Source organism: Artibeus jamaicensis, unplaced genomic scaffold (assembly GCF_021234435.1).
Source record: "Artibeus jamaicensis isolate MK-2021 breed Jamaican fruit bat unplaced genomic scaffold, CSHL_Jam_final contig_585, whole genome shotgun sequence".
NCBI lineage: Eukaryota > Metazoa > Chordata > Mammalia > Chiroptera > Phyllostomidae > Artibeus > Artibeus jamaicensis.
Window position 1 is genome coordinate 8,237,943 of NW_026521894.1, and position 25,447 is coordinate 8,263,389.

General features: G+C 36.8%; 1 protein-coding gene across 1 annotated transcript in view; it reads right to left on the reverse strand.

Annotated features, from left to right (window-relative positions):
- The window catches only part of CUL5 (cullin 5), a 111,940-nt gene that overhangs the window by 19,403 nt on the left and 67,090 nt on the right, over nt 1-25,447 (reverse strand). Inside the window, exons 8-11 of the mRNA XM_053670413.1 lie at nt 22,056-22,149; nt 18,912-19,042; nt 18,571-18,678; nt 15,845-15,909 (exon numbers count right to left, since the gene is read on the reverse strand). Of these exons, the coding sequence (XP_053526388.1) occupies nt 15,845-15,909; nt 18,571-18,678; nt 18,912-19,042; nt 22,056-22,149 (398 nt within the window). The remainder of the gene's footprint in view (nt 1-15,844; nt 15,910-18,570; nt 18,679-18,911; nt 19,043-22,055; nt 22,150-25,447) is intronic.

Genomic DNA, 25,447 nt, shown 5'->3' on the forward strand with positions numbered 1-25,447 from the left:
GCATGCAAGAGACAACCCACTGATGTATTTCTTACACACTGATGTGTCTCTCCTTTTCTCTCTCCCTTCCCTCTCTAAGAAACCAATACAATCTTTAACAAAAACTAAGCACTTTTCCTATTTTTAAATGTAAAAGTCGGTGGCATTAAGTACATTCACAAATGCTCTACAAATATCACCACTATCTATATCCAGAACTTTTTCATTACCCCCACAGAATCCCCATACCCATTAAAAATTAACTTACTATTCCTCTCTCTTCCCCTAGTCCTTGGTACATCTACTCTGCTATTTCTATCAATGAATTTGACTATTCTAAATATGTCGTATAAGTGGAATCATAAAAAATTTGTCTTTTTGTGCATAGCTTATGTTGTTGAATATTCTCAAGGTTTCATTCATGTTATAGCATATATCAGCATTTCATTCCTTCTTATGGTTGAATAACATTTTGTTGCAGGGATACATCCTTATTTTCCTTTTTAAATTGATTTTTAGAGACAGGAAGGGAGAAAAGGAGAGAGAAACATCAGTCCACTGTTCTACTTATTTATGCATTCAGTGGTTGACTCTTGCATGTTCCTTGGTCAGGGATGGCACCCCAAACTTTGATGTATAGGGACAACACTCTAGCCGGCTGAGCTACCCAGCCAGGAAGGGGAAACATCATCTTTTGCTATCCATTCATCAGATAATAGGCCATCTGGGTTGTTTCTACTCTTTGACTATTAAGAATGACACTGATAGAGCCTGGCTGGTGTAGCTCAGTGGATTGAGCGGGGGCCTGTGAACCAGAGTATCGCGGTTCAATTCCCAGTCAGGGCACATGCCTGGGTTGCAGGCCAGTTTCCAGCAGGGAGCGCAGGAGAGGCAACCATACATTGATATTTCTTTCCCTCTCTCCTTCCCTTCCCCTCTAAAGATAAATAAATAAATCTTTAAAAAAAAAAAGAGGTGATAGGTGGATGATTAAAAGCTTTAAAAAAAAGAATGATACTGATATAAATATTCATACTAAGTGCAAGTTTTTGAGTGAATGTATATTATTCGTTTCTCTTGGGTACATACCCAAGACGTCATACGGAAACTCAACGTTTAACTTTTTTTTTACAGTGTTAAATATTTATATTTAGAATTAGCCAGCTGCACTCAGTATAGATGATCCCAATAATATATATTGGCAGCATCCACAGCCTCACAGGAACCAGTAGAACATATGCCTTCTGTTCTCCATCAGGTCTGATCAGGCTGTTGACCTTGTCACTGAGCCACATCAATGGCACTGAGCTTCTTCACAGCATGTCTGACCTGGTGCTTGTTGGCCTTGACATGCACGGTGAACACAAGTGTATTGTTGTCTTCTATCTTCTACATGGTTGACTCAGTAGTCAGAGGGAATCTGATGATAGCAAAGTGATCAAGCTTACTTCTCCTGGGGGCGCTCTTCCAAGGATCTTTGGGATGCCTTCGGAGCCAGTGTCTTCAGCTATTCGAAGGTGGATGATGTGTGGATCTTCTTTTTTGTGACTGTGAATGTCCATCAGCACTGCTTTCTCTGCCTTCAAAGTGTTTGCTTTGGCTTTGGTTTAGGCAGGGGCAGGGACTTCCTTTTTGTTTTCAGTGTCATATTCCTCACATGGCTGCATTTAACTTCTTGAGGAAATACCAAACTGTTTCCAAAGTAGCTGCACATCATCTGTGTATGATTACAATGTCTCCACATCTTCACCAACACTTGCTAACACCCTTTTTTAAAAACTACTTTTTAATTTTAGCTATCCTAGTGGGTGGCAGTGGTCAAGCTATTGATCTTAATTATTTTAAACTACTTACATGCTAACTCCAATACTGAAATAATGTGAGAGTCTGCTTCTAAAATGATTTTTCTCTTAGTTGATCATACACTGCTCTGTCTTCACAAAACTGGCAATGTCAGACTGAATACTGGGCTCTACACATAAAAGAATCACAGGGGTACCAGATGGTATCTTCCATTAAGAGCAGGCTCACTCTTTCTGCCTCACACCTATAAGAAGGACTATCATCAATAAATCAACAAACAAGTGTTGGTAAGGATGTGGAGAAAAGGGAACCTTCACGTACCGTGGATGGGAATGCAGACTGGTGTGACCACCATGGAAAACAGAATGGAGTTTCATCAAAAACATTAAAAATTAAACTGCCTTATGACTCAGTAATTTCACTTCTTGGAATACATCGGAAGATACTCAAAACACTAATTTGAAAGAAGAGATGCACCCCTGTGTTTATTGAATCATTATTTTTCAATAGCCAAGCTATGGAAGCAACCCAAGTGCCAATCAATAAATGAGGATAAAAAGGGGTGCATATATACAGTGAAATATTACTTGGCCATACAAAAGAAGAGTTGACTGGCTGGTGTGGCTCAGTGGATTGAGTGTGAGCCTGTAAACCAAAGGGTTGCCAGTTCAATTCCCACTCAGGGCACATGCCTGGGTTGTGGGCCAGGTCCCCGGTATGGAGGGAATGAGTGAGGCAATGACATATTGATGTTTTTCTTCCTCTCTTTCACTCTCCCTTCCCCTCATTCTAAAAATAAAATAAAACCCTTAAAAAAAGAGAATGGTGGAGCTCGAGAGTATTATGCCAAATAAAGTAAGTCAGAGAAAGGCAAATACCATATGATTTCACTTATATGTACAGTCTAAAGAACTAAATGAACACACAAAACTGAAACGGACTCATAGATACAGAGAGCAGACAGAAGGCTGCCAGAGGGGAGGGGCATTAGGAGTTTCAGTGAAAACGACAGAGGGATTAAGAACTATAAATTGGGCCCTGGCTGGTGTGGCTCAATGGAATGAGTGCCAGCCTGTGAACCAAAAGGGCACTGGTCCGATGCCCAGTCAGGGCACATGCCTGGGTTGTGGGTAAGATCCACAGTTGGTAATGTACCAGAGCCACCTGATCAATGGATTTCTTGCACACTTATCTTTCTCTCCCTCCCCCTCTTTTGAAAAATAAATTTAAAAAAATTTTAAAAAGGCCCTGGCTGGTATAGCTCAGTGGATTGAGCATGGGCCTGTGAAGCAGGGGGTTGCTAGTTCGATTCCCAGTCAGGGCACATGCCTGAGTTGCAGGCCAGGTCCCCACTGGGGGACACATGAGAGGCAACCACACATTGATGTTTCTCTCCTACTCTTTCTCCTTCCCTTCTCCTCTCTTTAATAACTAAATGTAACACGTGTACTGGATACTTTTCCTACTAAAAAATACATTATATAGTCATCAATGAAATTTAATAGGATCTGAGTAGACAGCATGATGCATCAAAGTCAATTTCTTGATTTTTAAGTATATCTTATTGATAATGCTATTACAGTTGTCCCAATTTTTTCCTCCCCCTTATCCTCCTATACCCTGTACTCTCCTCCCATCAGGATCCCCTCCATTAGCTCATGTCCACAGGTTGTACATGTAAGTTCTTTGGCTTTTCCATTTCCTATACTATTCTTAACTGCCTCCTGTCTATTTTGTACCTATCATCTACCCATATTTTTTGGACTGTATGACACACCTAGGTTTTAGAGGAGGAAAATAGGAAAAAAATTTTTGAAGACAGCATGTGGTAAAATACTTAATAACATAAATAATATTTCACCAATGAGAATGTAAATAGAACTCAAAAGCAGCATTAACAACCATTATTCTTCCCAAACTGGGGGGGAGGTTTGAGTCTTATAGCCCCCAAAATACAGTATGCTTCTTATTCCCTGTAACTTTTCCCCATTCTCCCCCCAACCCCTCCTTGCTGATAATCTCCCATGTGATCTCCATTTCTGTGATTCTGTTCCTGTTCTAGTTGTTTCCTTACTTTGGTTTGGTTTTCTTTTTAGGTTCAGTTGTTGATAGTTGTGAATTTGTTGTCATTTTATTGTTCATAGTTTTGATCTTCTAAGTCACTTTAACATTTCATACTTTGGTGATGAACTCTTCTAAGTTGACCTTATCTGGCAAGCACTTTATCTGCTTTCCATTCTAAATGATAGCTTTGTTGGATAGAGTATCTTGGATGTAGGTCCTTGATTTTCATGACTTTGAACACTTAGTTCTAGCCCCTTCTTGCCTGCAAGGTTCCTTTTGAGAATTAAGCTTACAGTCTTGTGGGAGCTCCTTTGTAGGTAACTATCTTCTTTCCTCTGCTGCTTTTAAGATTCTCTCCTTATCTTTCACCTTGGGTAACTTAATTATGATATGCCTTGGTGTGTTTCTTCTTGGATCCAATTTCTTTGGGACTCTCATAACTTCCTGGAAGTTTATTTCCTTCACCACAATGGGGAAGTTCCCCATTACATTTTCAAATAAGTTTTCAATTTCTTGCTCTTCCTCTTCTCCTTCTGGCACCCCTATGATTCAGATGTTGGAATGTTTCAAGTTGTCCCGAAGGTTCCTATGCCTCTCCTTCTTTTTTTGAATTCTTGTTTCTTCATTCTGATCTGGTTGGATGTTTATTTCTTCCTTTTGTTCCAAAACTTTGATCAGCCCGTTTCCTTCCCTTCACTGTTGGTTCCCTGTATATTTCTCTTTATTTCACTTTGCATAGTCTTTATTTCTTCCTTCATTTTGCAACCAAACTCAGTCATTTCTGGAGCATCCTGATTACCAGTGTTTTAAATCCTGAATCTGGTAGGTTGGCTATCTCCTCATTGTTTAGTTCTTTTTCTGGGGTTTTGATCCGTTCTTTCATTTAAGCCATATTTCTTTGTCCTGGTGCTCCTTTTACACTTTAAGGGCGGAGCCTTAGGCATTTTGTAGGCTGGGGCAACCCTCTTTGGAGAGGAAACAATGCTGCTTGCTGGGCTCTCACCCCACTTTCCGTCACTTCCCACAAGCAGATTGTGCCCTTTCAGGTGCTGATTCCCAGATGGGTGGATTTGTGTACATTCTAGGACCCCATGGAATTCTCTAATGGACTCCTCTGTGAGAGTGAGAGTTTCTCCTGCCTTTGCAACCCCCACAGAATTTAACAGCCAGAGGTTTTGAGTCTTTAGTTTCCTACATTGAAATCTTGCAAAACCCTACATTTCACAGTCTGTCTTGCTCCCCAGTTGTTCCTTCTGGCTTATCCACATGTGAATGTGGAATGGCCTGGTCCACCAGCTCTGCTTCGCCTGCATGGTCCACTGCCTTGTTACGTGTCCTCTCCACACAGCTGCCCATCTCTGCCCCTCCTATCCATCTGGATGAATGTTTCTTAAGTCCTTGGATATCAGAGTTTAATGCAGTTTGATTTTCTGGCAGTTCTGGTTGTTTTTTCTTTTTAAATTTGTTGTTATCCTTCTTTTGGTTGTGCGAGGAAGTGAAGTGTTTCTATATATGCCTCCATCCTTGCCAGAACTCCCAATTTCTTGATTTTTATAGTTGTAATTATATTTCTAAAAATATACACTAGTGTACTTGGAATGATAAACAACTTACTCTCAAATAATTCTTAGAAAAAGTTTTAATGTATTTCCAAAGAGAAAAAAATACAGAGTACTTACAACTCCATGTACATAAATTTGACAACTTAGAATAAACAAATTTCTTGCAAAATGTAACTTACCAAAACTAAAACTAGATTAAATAATCTGAAGACCCTTGTACCTATTCAAAAATTGCATGTGTGATCAAAATCTGCCCTTAAACAAAACTCAAGGCCCAGATGGTTGTAATTATAAATTCTAACAAACATGTAAGAAAGAAGTTCTAGCAATTACACTAATACTTTTAAAACATACAAAAGAGGGACCAACTCCCAATCCATTTTATGATGCCAGCATAATCCTGATACCAGAAAATGAAAAACAATAATAAAAATGAAAATTGTACAAAGCGCAAACAGCACAAAGAGATAAATCCTTCATAAACAGACAAAAAATAATTTATAAACATTAGTGAATTCTTACAACTTTCTATAAATCTATACTCATCTCAATAAAATTAATGAACTGAATTTAGGAATACTTTAAAAAAATGCATCATGACCAAGTAAAGTTTGGTACCCAGAAATTAAAACATAATTTAAAAAAATTAATGTTTATACATCTCTTTTTTCTTAATTTATTTTCTTTTATTTTTCCATTTATTCCCTTGATACACTCTTCACCTCCACCCACCACCTGCCCCTGTAATCACCATACTGTTGTCAGTGTCCGTGAATTCTTTCTCTTTTTTCCTTCTTTTTGGCTCAATTTCCTTGTGAGTTTACTTTGTTCACTAGGTTCCACATATAAGTGAAATCATATGGTACTTGCCTTTCTCTAACATGCTTATTTTACTTAACATAATGTTCTCCACGTCTATCCATGCTATCACAAAGAGGAAAAGTCTCTTCTTTTTCATGGCCAAGCAGTATTCCACTGTGTAAATGTACCATTGTTTTGCCCACTCCCCTGCTGATGGATATCTGGGTTGCTTGCAAAACTGGGCTACTGCAAATAATGATGCAATGAACATAGGATTGGATATATTATATCAAATTAGTGTTTCAGACTTCTTCAAATAAATTCCCAAAAGTATTATTCCTAGGTCATAATGCAGTTCCATTCTTAATTATTTGGGGTTGATTCCATACCAGTTTCCACAGTGGCTGCACCAAACTGCATTCCCACCCAAAATGCACAAGGGTTCACCTTTCTCCACATCCTTGCCAACACTGGCTGTGTGTTGATTTATTGATGATGGCCATTCTGACAGGTGTGAGGTGATATCTCATTGTGATTTTAATTTGCATTTCTGATAACTAGTGACATTGAGCATCTTTTCATATGTTTATTCACCATCTGTACATACTCTTCAGAGAAGTGTATATTCAGGTCCTTTGCCCATTTTTTAAATTGCATTGTTTGTTTTTTTTGGTGTTGAGTTTTACAAGTTCCTTATAAGTTTCGGATAATTAGCCCTTTTTCAGACGTATTGGCAAATATGTTCTACCATTCAGTGGGTTCTCTTATCACTTTGTTGATGGTTTTATTTGCTGTGTATGAAAATATTATAGTTCATGGAGTCCCATCTTTTTTTTTTCCTTTTGTTTCCCTTGCCCAAGATGATATATCAGGAAAAAAAAACATTATTAGGAGAAATGTCTGAGATTTTACTGCCTATGTTTTTCTCCTAGTATTTTTATGGTTTTGAGACTAACATTTAAGTTTTTATTTCATTTTGAGTTTATATGGTGCAAGAGGTTTGCCTTTTTCACATTTTGCACTTACCTGTCCAATTTTCCCAAAACAATTTATAAAATAGACTATTTTTAGCCCATTGTATGTTTTTGCCTCCTTTGTCAAGTATTAAATGACTATAAAGTTGTGAATTTATTTCTAGGCTATCTATTCTGTTTCACTAATATATACTTCACTTTTTATGCCAGTACAATACTGTTTTTGTTACTATGGCCTTGTAGTATAGTTTGATATTAGGTAGCATGATTCTTCCAACTCTGTTCTTTCTCAAGGTGACTGTACTTATTCAGGGTCTTTTGTGGTTCTACAAAAAATTTTGAAATATCTGTTGTAGCTCTGTGAAATAAGCCATTGGTATCTTGATAGGAATTGCACTGAATCTGTAAAATGTTTCCAGTAGCATGGACATTTTAATTATGTTAATTATTCCTATCAATTAACACTGAATATGCTTCCATTTACTTGTATTTTCTTCAATTTCTTTCTCCTGTGTCTTATAATTTGCTGAGTACAGATCTTTTAAATTCTTGGTTAATTTTATTCCCAGGTATATTGTTCTTTTTGAAGCAATTCACAAAACTGGTGAATGGGATGGCTTTCCTGATAGAATCTCAATCTTCTTAAATTTATTGAGACTTGTTTTGTGTCCTAACATGTGGTCTATTCTAAAAAATGTCCTATATGCACTTGAAAAAAGTATATGTTCTGGTTTGGGGTGAAATACTTCCGTTCCTGTTCTATTTGTTTGCTTAGTTTGCTTTTGTTTTTGTTTTAGGTGTGGTTGTTAATGATTGTGCGTTTGCTATTATTTTACTGTTCATATTTTCATCTTCTCTTCCTTAGATAAATCCCTTTAATATTTCATATAAGAAGGGCTTTGGTGATGATGAACTCCTTGAAGTTGATCTTATCTGACAAGCACTTTATCCGTCCTTCCATTCTAAATGAAAACTTTGCTGCACAGAGTAATCTTGGATGTAGATCCTTGCCTTTCCCAACTCAGAATATTTCTTCCCAGCTCCTTCTTACCATAAGATCTCTTTTGAGACATCAGCTAACAGTCTTATGAGAGCACTCCTTTGTAAGTAACTGTCTCCTTATCTCTTGTTGCTTTTAGGATTCTCTCCTTAATTTTAAACTTGGGTAATGTAATTATATGTGCCTTGATGTGTTCCTTTTTGGGTCCAACTTCTTTGGGACTCTCTGAGCTTCCTGAACTTTCTGGAAATTTATTTCCTTTGCCAGGTTGGGGAAGTCCTTTCCTATTTGTTCAAATAACTTTCCACTCGTTGCTCTTCTTCTTCCCCTTCTGGTACCCCTATAATTTAGATGTTGTAATGTTTAAAGATGTCTTGGAGGTTCCAGGATGTCTCCTCATTTTTTTGAATTCTTGTTTCTTCATTCTTTTCTGGTTGGAAATTTCTTTCCTCCTTCTGGTCCACACCACCACACCATTGATGAGTCCCAGTTTCCTTCCCATCACTATTGTTTCCCTGTACATTTTCCTTTATTTCACTTAGCATAGCCTTCACTCTTTTTCTAATTTGTGACCAAATTCAGCCAATTCTGTGAGCATCATGATTACCACTATTTTGAACTGTGCATCTGATAGGTTGGCTATCTTTTCATCCCTTAGCTGTATTTTTTCTGGAGCTTTGATCTGTTCTTTCGTTTGGGTCACTTTTTTTTGTCTTGATGCGCCTGTTACATAGTCAGGGGTGAAGCCTTAGGTATGCACCCGGGTCGGACATCCCATGTAGCTGCATTGTGATGTTGTATGTGGGAGAAGTGTCTGAGAGGGAACAATGGTGCTTGCTCCACTTTCCGCCGGATATCAGTCACTTCCCCTGCATCCCACAAGCAAACTGGGCCCTTCTGGTGCTGATTCCCATGTGGGTGGGTTCGTGTACCTTCTAGGACCCTGTGGGTCTCTCCAACGATGTCTCCTGTGAGGCTGGGAGTTTCTCCCACTACCTCAACCCCCACAATTGTTTTCAATCAGTGGTTTGGGGCTTTATTTCCCTGCACGGGAGCCCTGGGTTGCACAGTCCATCCCACTCCCCAGTTGTTTCTCGCAGTTATCTACAGGCAAATGTGGGACGGCCTGTTCCACAATTCATTGCCTCGCTGGGTCCGCTGGCTGCCACCTTGCCGCTAGTCCTCTCTACCTGGCTGCCCACCTCTACCTCTCCTACCAGTCTGGCCAAATGTGTCTTCTTTAACTCCTTGGCTGTCAGACTTCCATACAGTTCAGTTTTCTGTCAGTTCTGGTTTTTTGTTTTTAAATTGTTGTTGTCCTTCTGTTGGTTGTTCGAAGAGGCACAGTGTGTCTATCTACGCCCTCCATCTTGGCCAAAGTCAAGTGCATAAATTTTACAAAGGTTATATCCTCTTGTTGAGCTGTTCCCTTTATCATTACATGGCATCCTTCTTTTTCTCTTACTATAGCCTGGAGTTTAAAGTCTGTTGTGTCAGATGTAAGTATTACTACTCCTCTTTCTTTTCCTTTCCATTTGCATCAAATATCTTTTACCATTGATTCACTTTCAGTCTGTGTGTTTCATTCTGAGGTTGGTCTCTTGAAGACAGCACATATGAGGTCTGTCCAGAAAAAGTCCATCCACTGATAATATAATGACAATGGTTTGTGCAACATCAACGTAACCTGACAGCCAAGGAGAGTGGACTGGAACACGCATGTGTGAACAATGATGACTTCACTGTATTAGCCAGTGGGGGTGGTGCATGCCATTGAGTTAGCATGTGTACATGAGGCCATCACATTAAAAATGACTGAGCAAATAGAGCAATGAATCTGAATCAAATTCTGCATTAAATTTAAACATCCCTGTGTGGATAATATTCAGATGATTCAGAAACTCACAGTACTGGGCTACTGGTGATTGGCAGCTTCATCACAACAGCACATCCACTCATGCATCATGTCCAGTGTAGAGGTTTTTAGCTAAACATCAAATTACCCATGTGACTCATCCCCCTGCAGCCCATCCTGTGACTTCTGCCATTTCCCAAAACTAAAATCACCTTTGAAAGGGAAGAGATTTCAGACCATTGATGGGAGTCAGGAAAATACAACAGGGCAACAAATGGAAATTAGGAGAATTGTGAGGTGCCAAGTTGCCTATATTGAAGGAGATTGAGGTTGTATCTTTTACCTTCTTCAATAAATGTCTCTATTTTTCATATTACATGCCTGGATATCTTCTGGACAGATCTTGTATACTGGTCTTGTTTTCTTATCCATTCAGCTATCCTATATTTTTTTATTGGAGTAGTTAAGCAATTTACAGTTAAAGTGGTTATTGACTAGTATATCTCTATTGCCATTTTCTTTTTTAATTATGCTCCTTCCTGTTTGTTTCTGGTTTATTATCCTTCCTCTTGTTCCTAAAGGAAGTCCTTTAACATTTCTTGTAATACTGGTTTGGTAGTGATGAACTTCTTCAGTTTTTTCTTGTCTGGGACATCTTTATTTCTCCTTCAATTTTAAATGACAGCCATGGTAGGTAAAATAGCCCTGGTTGTCAATTGTTACTTTTCATCATTTTGGAAATTTCACACCAATCTCTTCTGTTCTAAATCCTTGTGTTAAGAAATCAGCTGACAGTCCTATGGGAGCTCCCTTGTGGGAGCTCTTAAGATTTTTTCTCTTGTAGCTCTTAAGATTCTCTCCTTGTGTTTAAGCCTGGCCATTTTAATAATTTTTCCAGATTTTATTATTTATTTATTTATTTTTAGAGAGGGGACAGGAAAGAGAAAAAAGGAAGAGAAACATCAATGTGTGGCTGCCTCTTGCATGTCCCCTCCTGGGGACCTGGCTCACAACCAGGCATGTGTCATAGACTGAGAATCAAATGGGCAACCCTTTGGCTTGCAGGCCAGCACTAAATCCACTGAGCCACACCCATCAGGGCTATTTATTTTTATTTTTAGAGAGGGGGGGAAGTAAGGGAGAAAGAGGAGAGAAACATCGATGTGCAAAAGAAACATCTATCCATCAGTTGCCTCTCACTCACCCCAAAATGGGGACCTGGTCCACAACCTTAACTGGGAATCCAACTGGTGAGCTTTCTGTTTTCCAGGCTGGTGCTCAATCCACTGAAGCACACCAGCCAGGGCTACGTTTTGCCATTTTAATTATGATGTGCTTTGGTGTGGGCCTCTTAGCATCTAACTTGTTTGGGCCTTTTTCTGTTTCCTGGACTTGTGTGTCTTTTTCCTTACTATGTTAGGGATGTTTGTGGTCATTATTTCTTCAAATAGGATCTCAATCCCTTGCTTTTTCTCTTCTTCTAGTACCCCTATGATACAGATGTTGTTATGCTCTATGTTACCCCAAAGCTCCCTCAAACCATCCTATTTTTTTAAATCCTATTTTGTTTCTGCTGCTCTGATTGGGGGTCTTTTTCTATCTTGCCTTTGAAATTGCTGATTCGAACCTCTGCTTCATCTAAACTACTATTTATTCCTTCCAGTGCATTCTTTATTTTAGATACTGTATTCTACATTTCTGACTAGTCTTTTTTAATATTTTCTATGTCCTTTTTCATGCTGTTGAGTATGCTTATAATCATTACTTTCAAATGTGTATCTGCTAGCTTGCTTGCTTCCGTTTCATTTAGCTCTTCTTCTGGAGAGTTGTCTTATTCTTTCATTTTGGGACCTGTTCCACTGTCTCCACATTTTGGCTTGGCTCCCTCTTTGTGTTTGTTTCTATGAATTAGGTAAATATGCTATGATTTCCAGTCTTGTTAGAGTGGCCTTATGTAGTAAGGTCCTTATGGGACCCACTGACACATTCTCCCTGATCACCTGAGCCGGGTGCTCTAGGAGTGGCCTTTGTGCATATTATATGGGCTTTCCTATTGTAATTGAGTCTTGATTGCTTGTGGCCCATTTGTGCATGGGATTGATGCTCAGGCTGGCTGGCTGTGAGGCTCAACCCCCAACATAGTGTGCAAGCTGCTTGTGCAGATGCTGGTCCTACAAAGCAGAATTTGCCTCAGCATGTTTTGGTACCTGTCGAGATCTCCCTGTGGCTGTTTCTTGTGAAGCTTAATGGCTCCTGTTCTGGATATGTTGGTTCTGGGGATCTTCAGAGGGTCTCTAGTGTAGAACTATATCTAATGCGCCTGTGACTGGCCCTGGACAAACTGTTTAGAGTTATCAGTGATTCACAGTTTATGTCTACCTCTGCTGGGCCTGGGTGCATGTGGAAAGGACCAAGCTGCACACCAACGCCAGTTCTTACTAGCACCAGGCCTGGGGTCAAGTTAACAAAAGTCTCAAAGCATCCAGAGATCACCTCTGTCCGTAGGCTACCTATTAGACTTAGTCCTTGAAAGATCCTCCAGCTGTACTCCTCAGCAGGACTTAAACTCCACGGTTGGGGTAAGAGGGATTCCACTTGGTGGAGCTACTACTTCCCCTAGACTGATGCTGAATGGAGGGGAGTAGTCAGACTCAATGTGGCTTCTTCTGTATGTTCTTGGTTATAAGGCTAGTCTTCAGATTATTCTTCAGGATGATTTTTCTGTAATTTAGTTGTAATTCCAGTTTGGTGCTAGGAGGAATTTTGTGTAGCTTCTACCTACTCTGCCATTATCTTGGACCTCTCACAGTTTTTTTTCCAAACCACTGTATTTCATATGAAAAGAACAAGGAAGAAAAACTTTACGATCATTTCAACACAGAAAAAGCATTTAATGAATGTTATAACCATTATAGAAACTTTGAGCAAATTAGGAATAAAAAGCAATCTAATTAAGGACATCTATGAAAACTCTCCACTAACTTTGTACTTAATGTTGAAATATTAAAGGATTTCCTCTTTAGCTTGCCAAAAAAGGCAAGAATGCCTACTCTCAGCACTTTCATTTAACACTGTACTTATGATAGTAGCCAGTACATCAAGTTAAGGAAAAAAAATAAGTGAACTAATTTTCAGACAGGAAGGAGTAAAATCATCTTTATACACAGATTACATGACTGTCACATAGGAAATCTTAAGAAATCTACAAAACAACTACTATGTGATAACTTTAACATAGTAACAGGATATAAGATAAATATACAAAAATCAAGCATGTTTGTAAATACTAGCAAATACTAGAATAGCAAAGGCACTCATGGAAAAAAAGAACAAAATTATACTATGTGACCTCAAGATTTATTACAAAACTATATTAATCATGACTATGTAGTAATGGCCTAAGGATACCCAAATAAATAAGTGGAATAGAATAGAGAGCCTTCACAAACAAACTGAACTAACAGATAAATACAGACAGACTCATAAATAGAGGGCAAGCTGACAGCTCTGGGATAGGGGGTTAGAGAGATGGAGGGATTGAGCATGAAAGAAAAAGAATTCATGGACATGGACAAAGGTGTTCTGATTGTGGAGGAAGGGGGTGAGTGGAAGAGGATACAGAGGGATAGATAAATAATAATAAAAAAATACAATAAGAAATGGACATTAAAAAAATCAAGAACCTGAAGTACATATATTTAAGTCACCTGATTTTTGACAGGGGGCACCAAAGCAATGCAGTAGGAAATGGAAAACCTTTCCAGTATATGGTGATGAAACCACTTGCTATCCATATGGAAAGAAAAAAATTTAGTATGTAATCTAGATTATATATAAACTTTAATTTAAAATGAATCTTGACCTAATGTGAAAACAAAAATTAGATAGGTTCCAAAGATTATTTTCATGACCTAAGGGCAGAAGTAGACAAAGGTTTCCTAGACAAAACACACAAAGCAGAAACCATAAAAGAAAAGCATATATTTTACAAAGGACCTGTATACAGAACATATATGAAGTCTTACAGTTCACTAACAAAAAAAACAACTCCTCGCTCGTGTGGCTCAGAGGATTGGGCACCAGCCTGCAAACCAAAAGGTCACCAGTTCAGTGCCCAGTCGGGGTATATGTCTGTGTTGCAGGCCAGGTCCCCAGCTGGGGGCTGTGCAAGGGGCAATTGATTGATGTTTCCTCCCTCTCTTTCTCCCTCCCTTCTCCTCTCTCTAAAAGTAAACAAATAAAATCTTAAAATACCAAACTGGGGAAAAAAAGACCAAAATTTGAATGGTGTATAAAGGAAAATATAATGCAAAAAAATACATGAAAAAGCACTTAGTATCAATAGTCATGAGGGAAATGGGAATTAAAACTACTATGAAATATCACTACTTACAGCCATCATGATTAAAATTAAAATGACAACACTAAACAGTTGGAGGATGAGGATCAACTGGTACTCTCATACTTAGTGCGAGTGTAAAACAGTAAATACAACCACTTTGGAAAACAAGTCTATGTGATATGCAAAAAAAAAAAGATGAATCTCAAAACCACTATGCCAAACTGACAGTTGCTTTACACAGAAAAGTATTATTATATATTTCTACTTATATGAAGTCCTAGATGAGGAAAAACTAACCCATGTTAAAATAATCAGAACAATCATTGTCTCCAGAAATAAGTGGAGGTGGGAGTGACTGAAAATGACCATGCAGTAACACTCAGGGATGAAGATACTATTATACATCTTAAGAGAGGTAGAGGCATTTGCCAAATCACACAAAACTGTACATTTGAGATTTATGCCTATGACTGAAGGTAAATTTTATTTCAAAATATAAACACCAAATTAAATATATGACTGAATGTTGAAATGTTTAGGGAGTAAAGGATATTGGTGCCTGAAGCTTCTTCTGAAATGTATTTAAAAATATGACTGCTGAATAAATGTATAGGGAGATATATGCACTTGATAAACCAATAGAGTGACTTTACTGTAAGTTTGAAAATTTTTTACAAATGCTGGGGCAGGGAAGAATGAGGAAGACCAGGAAATCACCAAGATATAGTGATATATATGGTTCATATATTTCACAATTTATAGAAAACACAATATATATCCTTCTAAACTATGTCAATTACTAGAATACTCTATGACCCAGGTATTTTCCACTGTAATATCACTCAAATAACTTATACAGCTAAAAAACAAACAAAAAAAACCCTTACTAGTCAACTTTGGTGACTAAGAGAAAGGAACACAATCATATACGGGTTCTAAAAGGAAAAGAACTAAACATTTCCCACTTGAGTACTGGAAATATTAGGGGTAATGCTTTGTAAAGTAGGTGAATGTCTAACCACTATCCTGTACAACTGAAACTAATACAAAATACTGAATGTAAACTGTAATTGAAAAATAAAAGGAGCCTTGGCTGGGTGGTTCAGTTGTTTGGAACATCGTCCCACGTACCAAAAGGCTGCGCATTTGATCCCTGGTCAGGGCATGTACAGCAGGCAACTGATGGATGTTTCTCTGTCTCTCTCAAATCAATAAATTGTATATTTTTCAGTAAGGATTTAAAAGGAAAAAAATAACATTTTATTCTACCTAAAAAGTAAATTTTTATCAGAATAATATAAAATTGAAAATTAAGACAGTTTCTTACAATCAAAGGCTGCAAAAATCATGAAAGTAAAACAAAAAACTAATAGGACTAGAAAATAGGGCACTTTGAATTCCTAATAATATATATGACACACAAAAAAAATTTTTAAATTTAAACGTAATTTTTAAAAAACTTACCCTTTCTGCTTCAAAGGTAATTCAAGTTTAAATATGGTAGCATCATTAACAACTGCTTTATATGCCTGCAAATAATTTAAAATAAAATATAAACATTCTTTTTTGATATTTAGAACAGTTAAATTCCAAAAATACATAAAAATATAGATTATTTTTTATTTTTAATGGTACACCTGGCCTGTTTCAAGGCCAGACTTCAGCATAGGATGTTTCAAGTCAAGGACTGTAGCATCCTTTATGTTATTTTCTGATTATCATTATTTTTTAACTGGGATCTTAAAGCTACCTGACAACCACACCATTTTCTCTTGTTCACACATTATCCTGGGTAACATTTTCATACTATCACTTCTCTCTCCAAACCTCCAGTAATTCTTCCTCCATATACACTCATGGCTGATAATGTAGCTTCTTATTTCACTAAGAAAGCTTTAATAATCAGAATTCCCTCTTACTTCTCTTGCATTGATAAATTTTTCCATCTCCACTGGTTCTATAGCCTCAACATACAAACATATTGTCATTTTTTAAATCTTAAAAGTCCTCTTTTGGCTCTGTCCATTTCTCTGCCTCATTTCTCTCTAAGTTAAACTCCTGGAGGACCTATCTAACTCCCTTTCTCTAAATTCTTTACTGCCATTCTCATTAGAAAACATTCTAACCAGGCTTTCACACCACTACTCCACCCTAATGGTTAATTCTCATTTTATTTGGCCCTTTCAGGAGCATTTTTAAACAGCAGCTCATGCCTTCTTCCTCAAAGTGCTTTTGCCACTTGTGTTCTAGCACAACACACTCTCCTGGTCATTCCACTCATTGTCCTCTCACCTCATGAAAGCTGGTTTCTCATCCTTCTGATAACTAAATTTACAATGCACCAGGTCAGTCCTTGGATCTTGTTTCTATCCTCATTCATTTTTCTGGTATCATAGTCAGTGTCAGTTCTTTAAATACTTCCCATATGCTGAAGCTCCCAAATTTACTTTTTCCAGACCCATTCCCTCCTTAAACTCCAGACTTGACATTGCCAAATGGATGTCTGATAAACATTTCAAAGTTAACTTGTTTGGAACTGAGTTCCTAACCTCTCTGCAACCATCTCTCCCAAACCTGCTTCTTCCAAAGTCTTCCCCGTCTCAGCAAGAATATGCTTTTAATTGATCAGAACAAAAATATGAATGCCATCCTGGAATGATCACTACCTATCACATTCCACATCTGATTCATTACCAAATCCTGTATAGTCCATTTTTGTAATGTAATCAGAATTCAACCACTTTTGATTACCTCTACCCACTATTATTCTGGGATGAGCTTCCATCATTACTTAATTGAATTACTTAAACAGGTTCTTAACTGATATTCTTGCTTCTTCTCTTGCCCCCCTTTAGTCTATTTTTCTTTTTTGTTTTTATAGCAGCCAGGTAATCCTGGTAAAATGTTAAGTCAGGTCCTGTCATTCTGTTCAAAAGCTTATTATGACATTCCAAACCCTACTCAGAGTAAAACCCATGGCTCACAAAGTCTTACCTAACCTGGCTTCCTGCCACCTCTTGACTTTATTTTCTACTATATTTCTACCACTCGTTCAATCCAGTCTGGTCAGAATGACCTCTTTTTTCTGTTTCTGAAACATCACTGACGTATTCCTGCCTTAGAGACTCAGCATCCTGCTGTTCTCTCCAGCTGGAACACTTTCCCCGTAGATAGCCACATGACTTATTCCTAATCACCTGCAATCCTGATTCAAATGTCACCTCAAAGAAGCTTTTGCAGGTCACTTAATTTAATATTTAAAAACACCTCATTACTGTCATACTCCCTTAACCCCTTTCCTACTCTATCTATATCTAAATCTATCTATCTATCCACCTTTTAAAAAAATGGATGAAAACAAAAGCCTACTGAAAGAAGCTGATGTCTTTTTAGAGTCATGGGAAAATAAGCTAACTTGGGAAGTAAAAAACGGTAATTGAAGAAGAGAAAAAAACAATGGTAATTTCTAGTAATAGGTTAGTGATGTTTAAAAAGACACAACTGTAAGGACAATACTAAGTTTTACTGTCCTTATCCTCTTCTAGTGAGGATGGAAGAAAAGGTGTGGGAAGCAAGGAAAATGTGACACCACTCTCACAGAAGCCCAATAAAAGGACAGGGGAATTAAATCTGCTTGGGATAGGATGGGGAAAGTATGGTGTTAAGGATGTTTCAGACGTACACTTTAAGCTGGGTCATAATAGATATATGAGTATGAATTCAATAATCAATAATATTAAAAATGGAAAAACATTATTTGAAAAATGAAAAAGTAATTTTCTGGCTAAATTCTGGTTCACAAGTTCACCCAATGCTTATAAAACACACAGTAAGACAAATGTATTTAATATGGTAGCCCTTGACTGATTAAAAAAATCACCGTTCCTAGGTTTTTAGTTGTAATTTAATAGCATAATGATACAAGTTTCTTTTTTTATCATTTTAATTGTTATTCTATTTCAGTTGTTCCAATCCCCCCAACCCTCTTCCACCTATCCCACCCAAGCAAATGTTATTAAAATTAAATTATGATGTTATATACAAAGCATAAAATGCATATCCTGTTTTCCATTAAGAAAATCATGCTATATTCTTTTCTGCATTTTGCATTTATACAGTAAACAATTTATCTTACCAAATCTAAAAAAAGTAAATAATAACAGTACTTTTAATATAAAAAAAATACATACCTTATCTCTTGCAGTAAGAAACCGTGGATCATCTTGAAAAGCTTCTTTGACGAGTTTACTAAATCTATTGAATAGCGTAAGCAACTGCTCGACATATTTCTCAGAGTCCTAAAAATAAAATGTTTTATATTTGAGTCTTTTTAAAAAGAAAATATAAACATAATTTTAATAGAACACTAGAGCCTAAAAATTTAGGAATTTTTATGAAAAATTGTTTTTCTTAAAATTAAAAGGTGTTCCAATATCACCATTTTGCTATCAATTATGATTTTAAATACCCAAACTTCCATTTAAAAAATAAGCCTGATTTATATCTATCATTGCCATTGAGGAAAACTTACAGTAGTAATAGTTTCAGCAGCTGCAACCATATCTGCAAGGCCAGCACTAATGATATGTTCCTCCAAGTCTTTCAACATTGGTTCTATCCCATTAGGAACTTTATCCATCAATGAAAACATTAAGTGTAATTCTGAAAGGATAGAACATACTCATGTAATCATTTCCACCATCAGAATATATTTTCTCTTTGATTTGTATCATGGATGTAGAATGCTTATGATAGTAAGAGTTTGGAGAAATACTAGTTTGAAGTTGACAGTATCTGGTGGGTATTATTAGTTCAGTAGCTGTTATAAGATGTACTATAATTTCCTGATCTACCTTGTCAGTCCAACAAAAATTATTTTTAAAAGAAACTCTAATTAAAAGTGATCACACAGAGCAGGGCAAGAGGGGAAGATGGGGGACATCTGTAATAATGTCAACAATAAAATTTTTAAAAAATCATCACACACTACAAAACCCACCTTTTTTAAAAGGTGAGTCATATAGAACAAACACTTCAAAAACTTACATGGAACCATAAACGACTCTGAAAAGATGCTGCAATTTTGGGAAAGAAGAACAAAGTAGGAGGGATCACAATACCTGATACCAAACTGTATTACAAGGCCACTGTAATCAAAACAGCCTGGTACTGGCATAAAAGCAGGCACATAGACCAATGGAACAGAACAGAGAGCCCAGAAATAAACCCAAGTCTCTATGGTCAATTAATATTCAACAAAGGGGGCAGCAACATAAAATGGAGTAATAATAGCCTCTTCAACAAATGGTGTTGGGAGAACTGGACAGCTACGTGCAAAAAAATGAAACTTGAGCACCAACTTACACCATACACCAAAATAAGTTCAAGGTGGATAAAAGACTTAAATATAAGTTGTGACACCATTAAAGTCTTAGAGGAAAACACTGGCAGGAAAATCTCAGATATTTCACACAGCAACATTTTTACTGATGTGTTTCCTACAGCAAGGGACATAAAGGAAAGAATAAACAAATGGGATCTCATCAAAATAAAAAGCTTCTGTACGGCTAAAGAAAACAGTATTAAAATAAAAAGAGAACCAACTGTATGGGAAAACATAGTTGCCAATGATATCTCTGACAAGGGTTTGATCTCCAAAATATATAAAGAACTCACATGACTCCACTCTAAGAAGACAAGCAACCTAATTTTAAAAATGGGCAAAGGACTTGAACAGACACTTCTCCAAGGAGGACATACAGAGGATCTAGAGACACAAGAAAAAATGCTCAGTATTGCTAGCTATCAGAGAAATGCAAATTAAAATCACAATGAGATACCACTTCACACCAGTCAGAAAAGCCATTATAAACAAAGCAACAAACAACAAGTGTTGGAGAGGATGTGGGGAAAAGGGAACCCTAGTGCACTGTTGATGGGATTGGAAACTGCTACGACCACTATGGAAAACAGGGAATTTTCTCAGAAAACTAAAAATGAATCTGCCTTCTGACCCAGCAACTCCACTGCTAGGATTATATCCTAAGAACTCTGAAACACCAATCCAAAAGAACCTATGCACCCCAATGTTCATAATTTGCACAATGTGCACAATTTACAATAGCCAAGTGGTGGAAGCAACCTAAGTACCCATCAGTAAATGAATGGATCAATAACCACGGTACATTTACACAATGGAATTCTATGCAGCAGAAGGAAAGAAGGAGCTCCTACCCTTTGCAACAGCAGGGATAGAACTGGAAAGCGTTATGCTAAGCAAAATAAGCCAGGCGGTAAAAGACAAATACCATATCTCACCATTAACAGGAACCTAAACAACAAAACAAACAAGCAAGCAAAATATAACCAAAGACACTGAAATAGAGAACAGGCTGACAGTGACCAGAGGGGAGGGAATTTCAGGGGAAAGGGGGAAGGATTTGCAGGAACAGGTATAAAGGACACCTGGACAGTAACAAGGAGGATGGAAACGGGAGGGAGGTGAGGAGGGCTGGTGGGGGGGGGGGGGGGCGGAGGGGAGGGATTGGGGGAGTAAAAGACAGAAAACTGTACTTGAACAACAATTAAAATAAAAAATAAAATTAAAAGGTGAGTCATGTGACTGTCAACACATGAAAATTTATACAGAATATTTATTAGTACATTTTATGAGGTAGATGTGATACTGAATACACAACCATATCAATAAGGAGTAAAAAATCATGTCATCATATTATTCAGAGTAATGATTATAAAATAATAGTATATTAGAGATAATGTAAAGCTGTATTTATACAGAATTTTTCAGCATTCAAAAGCATTTTCACATGTTACACCACCTGACCGTCACAAAAATCTTACCTCACAAAACTGGTTATTACTAAGTAAATCCTTTGGGAGGGAGTCCAAAATGGATCAGATATATCTCTACTTAGTCTGGCATACAGAAATTCAAATATTTCATTTATTCCAATGAGCAGTCTTGCTTTTCACTACAAAAGTACTTCTAAAAAGTGTATGAACTTAACATAATTGAAATACACACTTTGAATGCAACTAGAAAATAAACGGGATCTTACAACTATACATGATAAAATCTGGAAAGGAATACATCACAATATCAGATGTGGTTATCTCTGGGTAGCAGGCATATGGACTATTTTTTGATATTCCTTTTGGTTGTAATGTACTTGCCACCCCTCAAATATATCTTTATTAAGAAAACACTTAAGTGATTTAAAAACACTTCTGTAATCTTAAATTATAACATCTTTTGGGGGTCAGGGATAAATATTAACATGGAGAGTTTTATGACTTTCTAAAAATACCATAAGGTTCCACATACAAGTCAAATACCTAGTTCTATCCTACACCATACGTTTATCACTTAAATTAGTCTTTAAAAGAAGAGTCCTACTTTGGAGAACAAATTGGAATACACATATGCATTCGTGCACATAATGATACTACTAAGGCGGCTTATAAACATATAAGTTTATATGTTTCTTCTTTACAGTGCTTCTAACTGTGTTAAATATTTTATCCTTTTCTTTAAGCACAGTTTAACAAATATACTTATGTATAAAAGAATGATTTAAGAGCTATTTATTAAGAGATCTGCCTCAAAAATACCCTCTTAAAAGATTATGAGAACTTTAAGTGATATTTTACCTACTTTCAGTTTCATTTCGCTTGATCATGCCTTGACACTCTGCTAAGATAGTCTCTTTAAAGGATGTCACCAGGGCATTTACACAGCATTCCATCAGCTGAAATATATTAAAAATTAGTTAAGGCTATTATAAGTACAAATTTATTCCACTTCATTTTGCTTTATAGCTCCATAAGACTGTATTTTCAATAACAGCAAAAAGTTAAGTATACAAGAAAGATGTTACTTACCTTTATCACAGTATAGTTCCCATTAAGGAACTTAGGTTCTCTTTAGAAATTTTAACAAAAGTCTCCAAAGGAGGGGAGAGAAAAAAATAACACTCATACAAAACAAAGTGAAAAAATAAACTTTTGTCTTAAGAAGACAAACACTTTGAAGAAAACACGTATTGTAATGAGATTTTCAAATTCTAAACATATCCATACATTCATTCAATAAACCATCATTGGATGCCTTATTATGTATGGGCACAGAAGAAGTGTTTAGCAGACTAAGATATTTAGGGGCGATCACTAATTAAGGGTGAGGAGGCAAACACAGATTAATAAATATGACTCAGTTAATTGACAAAACACACACACACACAACAGAAGCAATTAAAGGAACTATACACTTTGTTCTGAGGAAGTTAAAAACATCTCATCCATAAGATGAAGTTTAAATTGAATCTTGAAAAAATAAGTACAAGTCCAAAGTGAATGGAGTATTCTAGGAATAATAATGTGGTAGTGACAAGACAGACAGTGGAAGAGAAACCTAGAGAGTTAGGCTGGAGCCAGATCATGAATGAAAAAATCTGTGGTTTGGGATTTTATTCTATAGGTAGAGAAAAAAGAATCAAAGGTTTTAAAAGAGGACATGTATAACAAGCTTCTATTTCCCCTAGGTCATTTTGAAAAAATCAGTCTAACGGCAGTAAGGCAAGGTGATACTGAGTGGTAGACAGGAGGGGAACTGGCAAACGAGGTTGTTGAAACATTTCAAGTAAGATGGCGAGGGCTGAGTGTTTTATATGGCCCTCAGGACTTGTGCCATATAATTATTTATTCTTTTTGCAAATATCATACAAAATAAGTGGCTTGTTGGTACTAAAGCAAGGGATCCTAAGGCTGATATATCTCTTCTGAAAAACTAATTATCTATCTGTATTAAGAAAAGAAATTCTGATTGTCTTAAAAGTTTTTTGTTAAAAATTCTTCTTGGGATTAACATAATGTTGACAATTATAGAAGTTTTATTTAGGCAATAAAGATTCATTATACTATGCTTTCTACTTGTTAATATAGTTTAACATTTCCACAATAAAAAGTTTTTTCAAGTCCCTCTTTGAGAAGTATGCTAAAAATCTATGTATTTTGATTTCTGTCCTATGAAAAACAATATACATACAAAGTGGTTGAGAAATTTCTGTCCCACCAACTGCTGAGTAGCCTCATTTTATATCATTGTATATGTGGAAAATACACAATGAACACTACCACCTTCAGCAGCAAAAACAGACTGAGGACAGGTAAATTAACTATAAGTAACTAATGGAAAAGAAACAGAAGGTACAACTGAAATAAGCTCCCAGCCTGTTATGTGTTTTCTAATTCATTAAAAATTTTTACACTTGAAGGACATAGAGACAGCCTATAGACGTATGAAAGGATGTTCAGCATCACTAGCCATCAGAGAGAGGCAAATTAAAACCATAATGAAGATACCACTTCACACCAGTCAGAATGGCCATTGTAAACAAATCAACAAACAAGTGCTGGCAAGACTGTGGAGAAAAGGGAACCCTAGTGCACTATTGGTGGGAAAGCAGACTGATGCAGCCACTGTGAAAAACAGCATGGAATTTCCTCAAAAAATTAAAAATTGAGCTGCTTTTTGACCTAGCAATACCACTGCTGGTAATATACCCTAAGAATCCTGAAGCACCAATTCAAAAGAACCTATGCACCCCAACGTTCATAGCAGTACTATTTCCAAGAGCCAAGTGCTGGAAGCAACCTAGGTGCCCATCAGTAAATGAGTGGACCAAAAACTATGGTTTACTTACACAATGGAATACTATGCAGCAGAAAGAAAGAAGGAATTACTACCTTTTGCAACAGCATTGTTGGAACTGGAGACTATTATGCTGAGTGAAATAAGCCAGTCAGTGAAAACAAATACCATATGATCTCACTTATAAGAGGAATCTAATGAACAAAATAAACTAACAAGCAAAATAGAAGCAGAGACATGGACACACAGAACAGACTGACAGCTGCCAGTGGAGCCTCCACCTCTGTGGAGGGGTGGAATAATGGTGGAAAGAAGGGGAAGGGATCAGTCAAAGAACGTGTACGAATGACTCATGGACATGGACAACAGTGTAGGGATTGACTGTGGGAGCGGGAAATGGGCAGGGTGGAAGAGGGAAAAATTGGGACAACTATAACAGAGTAACAATAATAAAAAAAAAAAAAAGGAAATTACAGTAAAAAAGTTTTTACACTTCAACATATTCCAGTTCAGTAACAGTCTAAATTTTACAGAGTCCAAAAATCTATACCAGTGTTTTTCAAACTATTTGTTATACAATCAGTTTCACTGGTTGTGACCAGCTTTTCAAAAAATAGTACAATAACGAACAGAAGAAACAACAGTGCATCACAAATAATAACATCATTTCATAAAACTTTCATCTCAAGTATTTGCAAATGAACAATACACAATATTAAATGTATTTCTCATTGTGTTGTTATGATGAGGATTAAAAGGACAGGCTAACCTGACAAAATAACTGAAATGCTAAATTGACAAAATAATTTAAGTAAACAGAGCAGAATCTGCTTAGCTGTTTAGGTGAAAAAAACTTAGGGAACTAAAAGGTTGATGAAGCAGTTGCTAGGCTGGGAGGGATAAACAAATTATAATAGCAGGTATCTTTTAAAGAATACTTACTCCAAATCAAGCATTATGCTAAATGGTTTACATACATTATCTCATTTAACCCACATGAAATTATGAAGCAGATATTTAACATATGAATAAACAAGCTTAGACAGGCAAAGTAACTTGTACATGCTGTACAGTTACTTTATAAGGTCCTGAGCTATAATATGCCATCGCGTACGTATGTGACTCCACAGCCTACAGTAACAGAGCAAGTATGTACTTAGTAATCACTACATGCTCAGAACTGAGTTAAGCGTTGTAAGGAATAGAAAAGTATAAAATATGGTGGTATATCCTCAATGATTTTACAATCCGGTTGGGAAACGTAACTAACTACATATCTAAAAATGTATACATACTTCACATATAACAGGTATATGAAAAGAAGTTCAGCCTCGCTAACAAAGCAAAGAAGTGGAAATAAATCCATATTACTACACTATAAACTTTATGAGGAAACT